We start from the raw sequence: 16,740 nt of genomic DNA on the forward strand, positions 1-16,740 counted from the left end.
CTGAGCGGGGCACCTGGTGTGGGACGGGGACCCCTCAGTCCTCAGGAAGGACCTTCCCAGCCGCGGGAGCCTCCTGATTTTTATCAGCCACACATGGGTGTGGGACCAGCCCATCGCCGCTGCCGCCCCTCGCGCCACCGCCCCTGCTACCAGTCTCTATGTGGCTGCTGCTTTAATTCCGTAGTTGTAGGACTTCCATTCAGCTTGATTTCAGGCAGTTTTGAATGATGGTTGTTCTGTAGTTTAGTTGTAACTTTGATGTGGTTGTGGGAGGACGCGATACCGCGTTTACCTACACCGCCATCTTGACCGGAAGTCCCCGAATTTGTACTTCATAATCCCTTCACCTTTTTCACCCATTCCCCCAACCCTCCTCTCATCTGGCAACCAACAAAATGTTCTCTGTATCTATGAGAATGTTTCTCTTCTGCCTGTTCATTTTGTTTGTAGATTCCATTGTCAACAGATATGTATTCATTGCTATTTTGCTTGTTCACATATTTTATCTTTTCCTCAAAAAGACCCTTCAACATTTCATATAATAATGGTTTGGTGGCTGTTTTGATTACAGTGGCTTTGTTGTATAACCTGAAATCTGGTAACGTGATGCCTCCAATGTTGTTCTTCTTTTTCAAGATTGTTGTGGCTATTTCAGGACTTTTTTTGGTTCCATATGAACTTCTGAAGTATTTGTTCTAGTTCTGTGAAGTATATCGTTGGTATTTTGATGGGGATTGCATTGAATCTATAGGTTGCTTTGTGTAGTATGGACATTTTAATGATGTTGATTCTTCCAATCCATGAACAAGGTATGTGCTTCCACTTTTTTATATCTTCCTCTATTTCTTTTTTCAATGACCTGTAGTTTTCTGCGAATAGGTCCTTTGTTTCTTTGGTTAAGTTTATTTCTAGGTATCTTAATTTTTTTGCTGTGATGGTAAATGGGATTTTATTTTAGTTTCTCTTTCTGTGAGTTTATCATTTGGGTATAAGAATGCCATCAATTTTTTGATGTTAATTTTGTATCTTGCTACTTTGCAAAATTTATTTATTAAGTCTAGTAGATTTTTGATGGAGTCTTTGGGGTTTTCTGCGCATAGTATTGTGTCATCTGCGAATAATGAGTTTCACTTCCTCCTTTCCAATGTGGATCCCATTTATTTTTTCTCCTGCCTGATTGTTGTGGTTAAGACTTCCAGTACTATGTTAAATAAGAGTGGGAAAGTGGGCATCCTTGTCTTGTTCCCGTTCTTAAGGAAAATGCTTTTAATTTTTCCCCATGGAATATGATGTTGACTATAGGTCTTTCATAAATGGCCTTAATTATGTTGAGATATGATCCCTCTATCCCAAGATTGCTGAGCGTTTTTATCAGAAATGGGTGCTGGCTTTTGTCGAATGCTTTTTCAGCATTTATTGACATGATCATATGATTTTTATCTTTCATTTTGTTTATGTGGTGTATCACATTTATTGACGTGCGAATATTGTACCAGCCTTGCATCCCTTGCATGAATCCCACTTGGTCATGATGAATAATCTTTTTGATGTATTGCTGGATTTGATTTGCTAGTATTTTGATCAGGATTTTGGCATCTATGTTCATCAGGGATATTGGTCTGTAGTTTTCTTTCTTTGTAATGTCTTTTTCTGCTTTTGGAATTAGAATTATGCTAGCCTCATAAAATGAGTTTGGAAGTCTTCCTTCTTCTTGATTTATTGAAGTAGTTTGAGGAGAATGGGTATTAGTTCTTGAACGTTTGGTAATATTCCCCCACGAAGCCATCTGAGCCTGGGCTTTTGTTTGCTGGGAGAGTCTAGATTACATCTTCAATTTCCTTTGTTGTTATTGGTCTGTTCAAGTTTTCTATCTCTCCCTGGTCCAGTTTTGGGAGACTATGTGTTTCTAGAAATTTGTCCATTTCAATTAGATTGTCGAATTTGTTGCCATATAATTGTTCAAAGTATTTCTTTTCTTTTTTTTTTTATCCTCACCCGAGGACATTTTTCCATTTTTTGTACAGACAGAGTGGGAGGGAGAGAGAGGAAGAGAGAGAGAGGGAAACATCGATGTGAAAGGGACACATCGAGTGGCTGCCACCCGCACGACCAACCAAGGCCGGGGACAAACTGCAACCGAGGTACATGCCCTTAGCGGGAACCGAACCCAGGTCTCTCCGGACTGCAGGCAATCGCTCTAACCGCTGAGCCAAACTGGCCAGGGCTGTTCATAGTATTTCTTAACGATCTTCTGTATTTCTGTGGTGTCAGTTGTTACTTCTCCTCTTTCATAATTGATTTTGTGTATTTGGGTTCTCTCTCCTTGTTTCTTGGTGAGTCTAGCTAAAGGTCCATCAATCTTGTTTATTTTTTCAAAAAACCAGCTCTTGCTTTCATTGATCCTTTGAATTGTTTTTTTGGTCTCCATGTCATTTATTTCTACTCTGATCTTGATTATTTCCTTCCTTCTACTTGCTCTGAGATTTTGTTTGTTTGTTTGTTTGCCTTCTAGTTCTTTAAGTTGTAAGGTTAGATGGACTATTAGAAATTTTTCTTGATTCTTGAGGTAGGCCTGTACTGCTATGAATTCCCCTCTCAGAATTGCTTTCACTGCATCCCATAAATTTTGTATTGTTGTGTGTTCATATTCATTGGTTTCCAGGAAGTTTTTAATTTCTTCCTTGATCTCCATGGTAACCCATTTATTGTTCAATAACATACTATTTAGCCTCCATGTTTTCAAATCTCTTTGCATATTCTTGTTGTAATTTATTTGTAGTTGCATGCTATTGTGATCTGAGAAAATGCTTAATATGATTTCAATCTTTTGAGCTTGTAGAGACTTAGTTTCAGCCCTACCATGTGGTCTATTTTTGAGAATGTCCCATGTGTACTTGAGAAGATTGTGAATTCTGCAGCTTTGGGGTGTAATTCTCTGTAGATATCTATGAAATCCATTTGATCTAGCGTTTCATTTAGAGTCTGTGTTTCCTTGTTAATTTTTTGTCTAGAAGATCTATCCAGTGATGTCAAAGGGGTATTGAAATTCCCTGCTATGGTTGTATTCCTGTCGATTTTTCATTTGAAGTCCTCCAAAAGTTTTTAATATATGTTGGTGCTCCTATATTGGGTGCATATATGTTTACCAAGGTTATATATTCCTGTTGGATAGATCCTTTTATTATTATGTAGTGGCCTTCTTTGTCTCTACTTATGGCCTTCGTTTTGAAATCTACTTTATCAGATATGAGTATTGCTACCCCAGGTTTTTTTTTTGCTTTCTGTTTGCTTGAAAGATTTTTTTCATCCCTTCACTTTCAACCTATGTGAGTCTTTTGCTGTGAGGTGGGTCTGTTGTAAACAACATATATGTGAGTCATGCTTTCTTATCCAGTCAGCGACTCTGTGTCTTTTTATCGGAGCATTCAAACCATTCACATTTAAGGTGATAATTGATATGTACTTATTTATTGCCATATTTGTTTAGTGTGGTTCTATTTTTCTTCCAATTTCTTCTACTAATTACAGCAGTCCTTTTAACATTTCTTGCAGTGCTGGTTTGGTGCTAATGTATTCACTTAGCCTTTTTTTTTTTTTTTTTTTTTTTGTCTGGGAAGCTCTTTATTTGACCTTCTATTTTGAATGACAGCCTTGCTACGTAGAGTAGTCTTGGATTCAGATCCTTGTTTTTCATGACCTTGATTACTTCATGCCACTCCCTTCTGGCCTGTACTGTTTCTGTTGAGAAGTCAACTGAGAGCCTTATGGGGTTTTCTTTGTAGGTAACCTGTTGCTTATCTCTTGCTGCATTTAGGATTCTTTGTTTGTCTTTAATTTTTGGCATTTTAATTACTATGTGTCTTGGTGTGGGCCTGTTCGGGTTCTTCTTACTTGGGGCTCTCTCTGCTTCTTGAACTTGAATGCCTTCTTCCATCATCAAGTTAGGAAAGTTTTCTGTCACTATTTCTTCAAATGTATTGTCTACCCCTTGCCCATTTTCTTCCTCTTCGGGGATTCCTATGATGCAAATGTTATTACGTTTCCAGTTGTCCCACAGTTCTCTTAAGCTATCTTCCTGTTCTTTAATTGTTTTTTCCTTTTGGTTTTCTGATTGGTTGATTTTTTTCTACCCTGTCTTCTAATTCACTGATCCGGTCCTCAGCCTCCTCTACTCTGCTGGTTAGTGCTTCCAATGTGTTCTTAATTTCTGCTATGTCATTCTTCATTTCCACTTGGTTGGTTTTCAACGTTTCTACATCTTTACTCATGGTGCTGATGTCTTACTCATGCTGTTGAGCTTCTTCACAATCATGGCTCTGAACTCTACCCCTGATAATTTGCTTAACTGCATTTTATTTATCTCATCTTCGGTAGAGTTCTCTTTTTCTTTCATTTGGGATTTGTTTGTTTGTTTAATCATTTTGGCTATCTCAGTGGGTTTTGGGGCCTGCCAAATTTTCCCTATGGGTGTTGGTGTTCTGCTGTTTGTGGCTCCCTCTACTGTGTTTGGATGAGCTTGGGTGGGCCCACATTAAACACTGATTTCAAGTCTTACTTTCTTGGTTAGATTTGCAAGCCCAGGAAAGGTTCAGTTATCCTCTAGCTTTTTCCTGGTAGCTAGTAGTGTCAGTTACTCAGTGCCTTAGAATGTAGCCCTGGTGTTCTGCATAACAGGATTTCCAGAGGGTGGGATAGAGGCTGGTTGTTAATGAGCCTCAATCTGCATTTCTTTGCTTCCCCTGGGAAAGCCTGAATCTCCAAGGGGTGGGAGGGCTGCTGCTTTTCCCTACCATTCTGGGAAGGAGCACACTGGCCATAGTTCTTTGCGGCTACAAGTCAGCAAAAACTCTGAATGCCCTCCAAATCCCGGGTATCCCCATGAATTCCAGCCCAGTGTGCTCTCCCTCTGCCATAGCTCCCAGGTGAGTGGCTATGGCTATTTTAGCACTCTGTCTGGCTCTCTGTGCTGTGGAGCGGGCTTGGTCTTTATTCCCCAATGGCACTGCTCACAGCTAAGACTGCTGCTGTACATGGGCTCCCAGCCCACCACCTTCTCACACTCTGCAGATCCTACCAGTGTCCCTGGTTATATGGTCCTGTCCTGCTGCTTTTCTGTTGCTTTTTGCCAAGGATTTGTCTTTATATTAATTGTAATTCCCTTTTAGTCCTGGAAGATCATCTGCGTAGCTTCTATTTACTCCACCTCCATTTTCACATCCTCTATGCCTATCTTGTGCACAGCTGGGTCGCATAGGCCTTTCTGAGCCCCCCCCCCCCTTGCAGGTCTCTTGGGTAAATGGATCACACAGCCCCTTTGGGGACCCGGCTCTATGCCTATGTTATGGGCTACTGGGGTGCACAGGCCTCTCTGGTGCCCGCGGGCTGGCAGCTGGATCGCACCAGTCTCTCAGGCTCCCACTGTTCTTGTGAGGTGCTGGACTTCACAGGCCTCTGTGGAGCCCCAGGTTCCGGGGCTGGTGGCTGGGGAGTGCTGCTGCCTCGTGGGGCTCAACTCCTGCTCAGCTTTTGCTGTAGTTTTGGGGATGAGTCTCAGCTGCTGGTCTGTGCTTCTGTTGCCTGAGGATAGATGTCTGCTCCCAGCCTCTGTTCCTGGGGTTATATCTGGACTCTGATCAGGCTGCTACTAAGGGGGATGGTGCTGGGCTCTGGGCTGTCTGTGGCTTCCGTGACCAGCACCTTGGGAGCTCCACTACTCTGCACTGCTCGGGTTTGGTCGTCCACCTTCACGTCCACTCACACTCTCACACACTCGCTCACTCTCTCACACATTCACCCTCCCTCCGGTCCTGCCCGCCCCATCTTCTTTCCAATGACTAACTATTTAGGCAGGGGCACTGACCTTTTTTCCTTCAGATTGTCAAAAATAAAAAATAAAAAATTGACAGCAGCCAACACAACAGGAGCCTTCTGGTGTGAATGAATCAAAATTATACCTAATTTTGCTTTGGCAGGTTTGGTTCAGTGGTTAGAGCATCGGCCTGCAGTCCAGAGAGACCTGGGTTTGGTTCCCACTAAGGGCATGGACCTCGGTTACAGTTTTCCCCCAGCCCTGGTTGGTCGTACAGGTGGCAGCCACTCGATGTGTCCCTTTCACATCGATGTCTCTCTCTCTCTCTCTCCCACTCTACCTGAACAAATAATGGAAAAATGTCCTCGGGTGAGGATAAAGAAATAAATAAGTAAATAAAAAGGAAGCTGGCTGGGAGTAGAAGGAAATAAAAACCACGTTCCTCTTGTTTTTTTAGCTGGCTGTCAGAACCTTTGCTCTAAGATGTGACATGATAATCGTATTAACTGACAGTCATGCTTCGACACAGTCCTTTCTAAGGGCATGTTAAGGCATCGTCTTTCTCCTTTGTGTGATCTTTCTATAGTTTCTCTTCAGTAGCTTGAGAGTAGTCAGACTTCTTACATTTAGGTCCAGGTCACCCAGGTCTCCCAGGGTTCATGGTGGGGGGTGGGGGGAGAAGAGAGAAAGAAAGAGAAAAGGAGGAAGAGAGAAAGAGAACACCAGCAAGAGCTATTTCACCTTGTCTGTCAGTCCTGTGGCAATACTTCCACCTCGTTCTGTTTGTCAAGCAGTTACAAAGGTCTACCCAGGTTCAAGGAGAGACAATGCAGACTTTACCTCTTGATGGGAGAGTATGAACATCACATTTTAAGAAGAGCATGTGGACATGATACATATTGATTCTACCATATTTGTAACATACATTTGCCACACTAGGTAATCGACACCTTTACCCTCAGTCCTGCCTGCTTGGACCATGCCACCTCTGGTTCTCTCTCTCTCCTAGGAGCCATGCAAGCCCCTTTTTCATCCTAATCTCAGTCATAATTTGCTTATTAGATGCTTCTTTCCAAAGAAAAATACTCAAGACCAGCTCTCAATGGAAAGAAATCTGACCAAACTCTTTAAAATTCATTTATACTTTATAGTCCATCATAAGATGTATTGCCTTTGTAAAAAAGAGCAATGACTCAACATTTTCCCAATATGATTAGATAATAATGGAATTTTTAAGCCTCAACAAGTTGGAAGAAAAGAAATGCTTGGCAGAGAGGCCTTTAAAAGACCTTCACAATGATGACTTTCTAAATGTTATCACTTAGTCTACAGATCAGTCTTCTGTGGGGAATAAAGCTGAATCTCTCAGGACAGACCCTAGAAGTCATTATTTAAAGAGTAAATCTAGGATATCAATATATTTTATAGTTATTTGTTTTTTCTCCTGAGATGGAACTCTAAAAGAACATTGTACTGGAGTCTAACTCACTTTTTGTTGTAGAATAACGTGCCTGTGGGATTCTTGAAAGTTAATATAGTTTCCCAAGTAAATAGTTGCAAAAAGTCAATGGAGTTTCCAATGAAGTTCAAAGTTTTGACTGTGAGATTTATCTTTTTAGCCTTCAAACATGCATCTTTCTGATCCTCCACTTCTTTTGCAGAATATGGCTCTGAAGATATTGATATACTTCCTAGTGGGCTGGCTTTTATCTCCAGTGTGAGTATCTTCTATACCCCTTTGATATTCATGTCAATAACTGTACAGACAGCACATTAATGTTCCCGACTAATGCTGCCAGATGGACTCCTACCCACTCATTCCACCTGCGGGTAAACCAGTCAACCAAAAAAGCCAAAACAGGATTCTGGAGAGCTGATTAGGACACTACAGGAATGTTCAGGCTTGCTTCCTGTGAGCAGTTCCGAAACTCAGTGGTGTCTCAGTAAATGTGCAATGATTTTGTTCAATTCCTAAACTAATCTCCAGATCTGACCCTTTGCCATATTTACCTGGGCCTCAACTTCTAGTAGTGATCTCTGTAACTAGTATTCCTCTCTCCGTGCCTGCCTGTGTTTGGAGCTCGGTAAATGTTTATGGATTCAATGTTAACCATGTAACTCGGTTCAAAACCCTAAGCACTTTTTATCTTGGGTTTCCTATCATTTTTTCCATCTCCTTAAAGAGAAGTAGAGAAAAGCCCTCATTTAATTCCCAATCCCACTTTCATGGGTTGGGATGATCAGGGAGCAACAAGAAGGATTGGATTTCAGTGAAAGTGTATATGTTGTGAAGATGTTGAAAAATGTCATAGATTTGTTAAATCAGTTGCAATTTGAAATGGGACGTAAGATAGTGAAAAAGTAGATTGACTACCTACATTTTCTATGTGAATTCTGATTCCTGAAATCGTATGTTCTAAAGTTCCATTTTAGCCAAGAAAATACTACCAAATAAAATGAGCTTTTAAATCTGTATCATTTTGTCCAAAAAAAAAAAAAAAAAGAGGGTATGTATAATAGCCCTTAATAGCCTCAATTTCTAAATTCTTAAATATGCACAGTAGAGTCAGGGTCTCATTTTTATTTTAAATTGCTGGTGGTGGTGATATGTGTGGGAGTGGGTGGGTGGGAAGGATTTCATTTATTTAGTTTTCCTCCAAAACCAAAGATAAAACAAAGCTGTCCAGAAAAGCTTTTTCTTTGTTGACTTACATTTTCTATTGCCAATTTAGAGATTCAATGTTATGCCAAATAGGCCTTTCAAAACGATTATTATATGGCTAGAAAGTGTCTGTGCTGTTGGGAAATAATATTTGTGGTTCTTACCGTATGCGTCTTTTCTATTTTCACTGGAACTAAAAGTACTGAATTATTGCCATATGGAAAATAGAGATTTTCATCACAAATAATGCCCTGAGAAATGTTAACATGAAGTTTTAAAGAATGGAGCTCTTTTTGTAAACTAACAAATAACTCATACTTATAGGCTGAGGAGGATGTTCTCTGCTTATTTTTAATCTTTATGACTGGAATAAATTCAAGTCCCTGTTCTTATTTTCTCCTGTCACCCTTTCTCGCCACCCTAGAACACATTTAGAAGCTGCTGATTTTAAGGGTAATTCTGTGAGACAGATATTTTTAGTCCATCAGCTTCCTTGCCTTGGTCCTTGGCAAGCTGTTCTGTCTGCAAGGTTATTCCCCTCTTTACACGTGTTGGCTAACTTGTAGTTCTCTGTGAGGTCTCACTGGGGTGGCACTTGAATTCCTAAGGAAAGTCTTCCCCAACTCTCTCCTGCTGGGTGAGGTGCTTCGGGTTCCCTGTGCTCAGGCCCTTACGTATGATACCACTTCTGATGGGCTTTCTTGGTGCCGCCTGCCTGGATTTCAAGCTCCTCGAGGCCAGGACATAGGAGCGTTCATGGCCATGCTCAGCACCTAACATACCGGCTGGCATACTGAATGCATGTGCTCATAAATGAGGCCAGTGGAGGGTTTCAATGCCCATCCACACATACCTGTAGGCTATTGAGAAAAATAAGATGTCTGCACCACCATTTTTGGTGGTGAATGATATCAAAAGAATTGTTTGGAGTCACTTGCCACAAATTCTTACCCAACTACCTTAAACAGAAAACCAAGTGAATGTGAAGCCATTTTATTAGAAGTGTGTCATTCATCATGACACTTATCTAAGCCAAGTGTTTTTTGCCATGCTCCATCACGGGGTGAGTCAGGGAACAGTGGAAGGTCCAAGAATAGCATTATTATAAGTAAGTGTGTGTGTTTGTGTGTGTGTGTGTGTGTTTATAAGAAAGGGAGGGGAAAAGGTGAGAGACAGAGAAGGTAGAGTAGGAAAGGGAGAGTTTAAATTGATTATAAGTGGGAAAATGAGAGTACAAGAAAAGATACCGGGTTGTTGATATTGATGTTGAAATATATCAGAGTAATCGTGGAGGGATATGGGGAGGAAGTGGGCTGAGGTTTGTAACTTGTGTAGAATAAATCAACCCCCAGATTTGACACAATGACCTGGGAGGCCCAATGCAGCCCAGGCCCAATGCATTCAGGATGCCTATGATTGGTTGACAAACACCTGGTCCTTCCAATAAACAGCCATTGTCCAAGTTACTGGAATGAACTTACTGCATTATTTAGAGAAAAAGATTCATGTTCACATTTCCAGACATATCTGTAGGAACAAAATAAGTCAGAGACAGTCAACTCTCTGAAACCGTTCCCCCATGTAATTTTTGGCTAATTCTACTACAAAATATAATGGATGTAGGGATGGAAGCAATACAATGAAACCATACGCCGCTCCTCTCTGCTTTGAGGGGGGTTAGTTAAAGGCTATTAGGACTGGAGGGACTCTTAGCCGTCATCCACTTTAACTTTCTCATTTTCTAAAAGAGGAACATGAGGCACAGGCAGGCCAACGGACCCACACAAAGTAGCACAGCCTAGTTTTTTGCATTGTACTCTTTGGCTAAACCACTTCTCTCTGTACTAAACATGGACTTTGGGTTCTTCTCACTCTCAGTGCTTTAGTTGACATTGGCAATCCCTCAGATAAGATCATGGCAACAGTGGACAGAGGAAAAAGTCCTGGAAATCAGGAAGAAGTTTGGAACTTTGAACATTTTTGTTAGGCTTTGAGATTTTAACTTCCTTATGAAAACATTGTTTTGGTATGTATATATGAACATACTTATTCTCTGTTTTTTATAGGGATTAAACTATCCAGGCATTCCAAGCTTTGCACCCAATGAGCCAGGAAAAATCTTCATGATGGATCTGAATGAGCAAAACCCAAGGGTCCAGGAACTAAGCATCAGTGATGGTTTTGACAAAGCATCATTCAATCCACATGGGATTGATACTTTCATCGACGAAGGTAAAGCCTGAATGCTTAGGAATAAGGAGGGAATGAAAGAAATACAAACCACTCATTCCCAACTACTCAACACGTATGTGAAAGGAGAGAAGATGCTATTTTACTACAAAGGTATATATTTGTAAGATAATAAATGTGTAGTAATACATTTTTTAACATCATATTGAAGAAGGGAGACTAGAAGTAGTCACTCCCTCTTTTTCCTATCCCCTTTGCTTCTCATTGGACCATCAAGACCAGTTTGCATATTGTTATCAGAAATCTAACCTATAAACTAATGGCCCTTTGAAAACAGTTTTGTGACATTAAAAACATAACATAAAAGATAAAACAGGTAAATTAGACTTCATCAAAATTAAAACCTTTCTGTTTCAAAAGACACAATGAAGAAAATAAAAAAACAACCAAAGAATAAAAGAAAATATTTGAAAATCATACATCTGATAAGTAGATTTTATCCAGAATACATAAATAATTCTTTTTTTTTTCTTCACCTGAGGACATTTTTTCATTTTTTTGTTCAGATAGGGTGGGAGGGAGAGAGAGGAAGAGAGAGAGAAAGATTGACATGAAAGGGACACATCAAGTGGTTGCCACCCACACAACCCAACCAGGGCCAGGGACAAACTGCAACCGAGGTACGTCCCCTTAGTGGGAACCAAACCCGGGTCTCTCTGGACCACAGGCCGATGCTCTATCTGCTGAGCCAAACCGGCCAGGGCCATAAATAATTCTTACAACTCAACAACAAAGAGACAAATAACCCAATTAAAAAATGGGCAAAGGATCTTAGTAGACATCTTTCCAAAGAGATATACAAATGGCCAATAAACACATGAAAAACTACTCAATATCCTTAGTTATTAGGGAAATGCTCATCAAAACCACCATGAGATACCACTGCACACCCAGTAGGAAGTCTAAGAATGTGGGAAAAAAATTGGAACCCTCACACTTTGCTGGTGAGATTGTAAAATGGCGCAGTCACTTTTGAAAGCAGTTAAGCAGTTCCTCAAAATATTATATATACAGTTTGCATATGATTTAGATACTTGACTCCTTGGTATATACCCAAGAGAACTAAAAACATAGGTCCACATAAACACTACACACACATGTTCATAGCAGCATTTTACTCCTAACACCCCCAAGGTATAAATAACCCAAATTCCCATCAACTGATACTGATACATGCTACAACATGAATGAACCTTGTAAACACTAGCCTAATCGAGAGGATTTAATCACAAAAGACCACATACTGCATGATTCCATTTATATCGTGTCTAGAATAGGCAAATCCATAGAGACAAAAACTAGACTAATGGTTTGCAGGGGCTGGGGCCAGTGGGGAACAGGGAGTGATAGCTAATGGGAATGCAGTTTCTTCTTGGGATAATGAAAATGTTCCTCTAGGGGTAGTAAAACTGTTCCAGTACTAAATAGTGGTTATGGTTGTACAACTCTGCGAATATACTAAAAACCACTAACTTGTACATTTTATTTATTTATTTATTTATTTATTTATTTATTTATTTATTTATTTTGTCACTATTAATATTAGAGAGAGAGGGAGAGGGAGCGAGAGATAGAAACAACAATGAGAGAGAAGATCAATTGGCCGCCTCCTGCATGTCCCCCACTGGGGATTTGCCCCACAACCCGGGCATGTGCCCTGACCAGAAATCGAACCAGCGACCTCTTGGTGCATGGGTCGATACTCAACCACTGAGACACATCAGGTGGGCCTAACTTATACATTTTAAAAGTGAGTTTAGTGGCAAGAAAATTATATTTCAAAAAAGCTGTTATAAAAACAAAACGTATGTATTAATACACTGTATATCTTTAAAAAATTTTTCAATATTACGTTTTAGTTGTTGATAGTTCAGTATTCCAGACCAATTTTATTTTTAAATTCTTGTAGGTCCATAGAGCATGTAGAAAATAAGAACAGTGAAACCTAACAGTAACTAATGAAGGGAAGACCAAATGGAAGTGTTGCAGTTCAGAACGTTTAAAGAAATGATGCTTTAATTCTTCCAAACACATTATGGAATTACAATGTATTGTTAAGTATAAATTTGCTCAACTGAGTGAAAAAGAATGACTCACAATTATTTCTAACCACTAATCCGATAACTTTGGTCTGCACCAACAGACTCATTCAAGTATAAATAAATGGGTATCTCCCTGACTGATTTGGCTCAGTGGTCAGAGCGTTGACTCATGGGTCCAAGGGTCACAGGTTTGATTCTCAGTCAAGAGCATGTACCTGGATTGCAGGTTTGATCCCCGGAAACCAATCGATGTGTCTCTCTCTCATTGATGTTTCTCTCTCTCTTCCCTCCCTCCCTTCCACTCTATCTATATATAAAAAACAAAAAGTTAATGATGAGAATTTTAAAAAAATTAAAGAAATAAAAAAATAAATGGGTATTTTTAAATATGCTTGAATACTATTTTATCAAGTAGGTTAAGTATTCCCTTGAAATGTTATACAAGGGTGGGCAAAAGTAGGTTTACTGTGCCATTGTGCATTTCTTTTGAGTTAATAAAGCTATTGCAATGATCATAACCTGCATGTCTTTTTCCATATGAATAACTGTAAACCTACTTTTGCCCACACCTGTATATCTGCTTATTTGTTTAACAAGTTTTTCTTTAAAAGGTAATTGTACAGCCCTGGCCGGTTTGGCTCAGCGGTTAGAGCGTCGGCCTGCGGTCCTGAGAGACCCGGGTTCGGTTCCCACTAAGGGCGCGTACCTCGGTTGCAGTTTGTCCCCGGCCCTGGTCGGTTGTGCGGGTGGCAGCCACTCGATGTGTCCCTTTCACGTCGATGTTTCTCTCTCTCTCTCTGTTCCTCTCTCTCCCTCCCACTCTGTCTGTAAAAAAAATGGAAAAATGTCCTCGGGTGAGGATAAAAAAAAAAAAGGTAATTGTACATAACAATTTTGTATTGCTTTCTACTTTATAAAGCATTTTCATGTCTATTAACTTATTTATTCCTTAAACCCTGGATCCAACCTGGCCCCCCTCCTCTCCCTGCCCCATTCAGTCAATCGGTTACAATGTTCTGTCCAATTTCCCTCTTAAGTATCTCTCCAGGCTGTACACTTCTCCCCATCCTCCCTGCCACCATCCCAGTCCAAGCACCCAACATGTCTTTCCCATGACTGCCCCTTCTCTCTTATGCTACCTCAACCCATTTTCAGTTATTTTTATGCGAATCTGATCATATCACGCTCTTCTTAAAATTCTCCATGATGTTCCCATTACTCTGAAGATAAACCTTGAATCTTCAAAATAGCCCGGATTCCTAGGCACTATTCCTACACTTTCTGGTATTTGGGTGCTCTCTCCAGCCTCACTGGACACCACCATTCCCGTGTCTCTTCGAACTAGTCACATTGGATTTCTTTTAGTCCTACAAAATGCTACATGTCTCAGGGCCTTTGCATCTGCAGTTCCCTCTGCCTGGAATATCTTTCCACTACTGGCTTACTCTTCCTCATCACTCAGGCTTCAGCTTATATATCACTTTCCCAGGGACGCCTTCCCCACCATCTGGTTTCAGGGTACACACCTTGTCATATTTCTTCTCAATGCACCTCATCTAGCAGTCATCAAAATGGCAATTAATGTATTTTATTAATGTTAAAAATACCAGCCTTCTTCCGTTATTGCTCTGTAGCGAGCTCCTTCTTATCTTTGGAGCCAAGCTTAATCGTCACTGTTCAAGTGGCTGCCACTCTATGAAGAAGGCAATTCCCACTTCAGTTTCTTTTATTTACTAATTATTTCCTCCCTGTTTTTTTCTCTAGAATATAATCATTATAAAAGCATACGTGACTTGTTCATTGCTGGATTCCCAGAGCCTAGAACCATATCCACTGCGCTGTGAACATGTGTTAAAGGAATAAATGAATGAACCCCATGAGACAGGCAATTCAGATATTACTGCTCAGTTTTATAGCCAGAGAAATGAAGTTTAGAAAAATGCAGCGAAGTGTGGTGTCTCTTCTGCCAGTAGTAAATGGCAGTTCCAGAACTAGAACCCAGGTGGTCTTACTTGTAATCCCATGTCCTTTACTTGGGTGAAATTAGGGCTCCAGGCTCGACTTGAATAGTACAAAAATCGCTACTTTTTTTGCCTGACACCCAACTGGACATGGTGCTTCACTGGAGAAGGTGTAATGAGTGATCGGCTAACCTAGAGCTATTTCATTGCATGGGATAGTGTCAGAGGTGGAGGTATTTTGTTTTTGCTTTTCTTGTTGTGGAGAGTGAGAGTTGGTTGGGTTTATAGTTTATAGATTAACCCTCAGGCATTTAGTCAGGCTTTCAGAATGTAGTATATTATGATGGACAACTTTTTCTTTGTTGGTCACCTCCCTTAAACATGCATTTAATTCATGAGGCCAAATCATCACATATAAATTGGAATGGAATGAGAAGACAGAGAACATTATTCTCACCAAGCATTGCTTGTACGGCAAGGAGGGGTCCAGTGGAGGCCTAATGAAGGGGGAGGCCAGGGCAGCATTTTTACTGTTCATGCAGTCTTTGGCAGGAGTGTCTGGCTACAGGGCCACGTGAGGGCTAAAATCCAACTCAGTTCTGCTTGCCAAACCTGTGGCCTGGAACAGAGCTGGGTCAGACCAAAAGAAAGATTCATCCATGAGGGAGCCCCTTTCCTCAATTCGGCTCAAGGTATCTGTATTAGGGGGGCCATCTCAGGGCCTGGGTTTGCTCCATTATATGCTTGGCAACCCCATCAAGGGAGGGGCTGGGGGAGATGGATGCAGATCAAGTCCCGCAGAAGGATGGGGGCAGCCTTTTCAAACTCCAGAGCTCCTCTGACTTAGCGCTCCTGAGAAGTCAGAAAACAGTCCTGTGAGGAGTCAGATTACTACCCTCAATCCTGCTCATAGCAGTTCATGTTCCAACATGAAAGCAGAGATTTAAACATTCTTGATGTTAGTGATACCTAAAATCATCCACTCTGTTTCCTCTTGCATTCATATTTACATTGGACGTCCATGGGCTCACTAAATATTGTTATTGCAACCTCAGGTAGTTGACTTGCATCAGAAGTTTATTCTCTAGCTGGGAAGTGTTGCTTATTTTAGATATTCACACAGCCCTGACATTTCTTGAACGTGTCTTACAATGTAGGAAATTCTCACTGAAAAGAATTCTCAGCAAAGCTTTGTTTGCTGGCACTCACTTCTCCCGTTGAAAAGCCATCGGGGAAAACCACATCTGTGTTTATGCACCACTGTGGTTCTGTATCTTTCTGTTAGAAAAGGGATGCAGGTGAGGATGAAGAGACCATGGTAGAAATGTCAGGGCTTGGCTCTGCCACTTGGTGATGGTAAAGTTGTTGACAATTCATTTCCCCTCTGAGTCTCTCTTCAATAAAATAGGGACACTGGCATTTGTCTGACTTACCTATCAGGTGGACTGTGGGGCTGAAATGCAGGATGTACAAAAAAATTCTTGGATGTGACCAAGTTGTACACCAAGTCTAATAATAGTTGCAATAGAAGTTAACTTATGGGAAATTATGCCTTTTCCCACTTTAGATCATACTGTGTACCTTTATGTTGTGAATCATCCCCACATGAGGTCGACTGTGGAGATATTTAAATTTGAGGAACAACAACGTTCTCTGGTACACCTGAAAACCATAAAACACGAACTTCTCAAGAGGTATGGAATTAAAGTATTTTGCACTTCTCTTTATTTTGCACCTCTGCTGTGTGCTTTGTTTTCTTGGGTTCAGCAGGCTTCCTTAAACTTTTGTTTTGTAGCATTGTTTTCTGAAGCTTTCTAAAGGTTCCCATGGCGACACTGCCCAGCACCTCACTGCATTCGTATTGAATATCTTTATATTTCCCAACTCCTTGAAAGCATTTTAATTCTATAAAGGTGCTCAATTAGATTCCCAGGTCTAATTTCACAACAATGCAATACTAATTATGGGGCTCTCTTTAAACACCTACACCCATTTCCAGTCATCCTGGAGACTGTG

At 40.7% G+C, this 16,740-nt stretch overlaps 1 protein-coding gene across 1 annotated transcript in view; it reads left to right on the forward strand.

Moving 5' to 3' along the window:
- Window positions 1-16,740, forward strand: part of PON3 (paraoxonase 3) — a 44,885-nt gene that overhangs the window by 8,265 nt on the left and 19,880 nt on the right. Inside the window, exons 3-5 of the mRNA XM_036246660.1 lie at window positions 7,471-7,526; window positions 10,538-10,703; window positions 16,292-16,418. Coding sequence (XP_036102553.1) covers window positions 7,471-7,526; window positions 10,538-10,703; window positions 16,292-16,418 — 349 coding nt within the window. The remainder of the gene's footprint in view (window positions 1-7,470; window positions 7,527-10,537; window positions 10,704-16,291; window positions 16,419-16,740) is intronic.

This window comes from Molossus molossus, unplaced genomic scaffold (assembly GCF_014108415.1).
Source record: "Molossus molossus isolate mMolMol1 unplaced genomic scaffold, mMolMol1.p scaffold_m16_p_7, whole genome shotgun sequence".
Classification (NCBI taxonomy): Eukaryota; Metazoa; Chordata; class Mammalia; order Chiroptera; family Molossidae; genus Molossus; species Molossus molossus.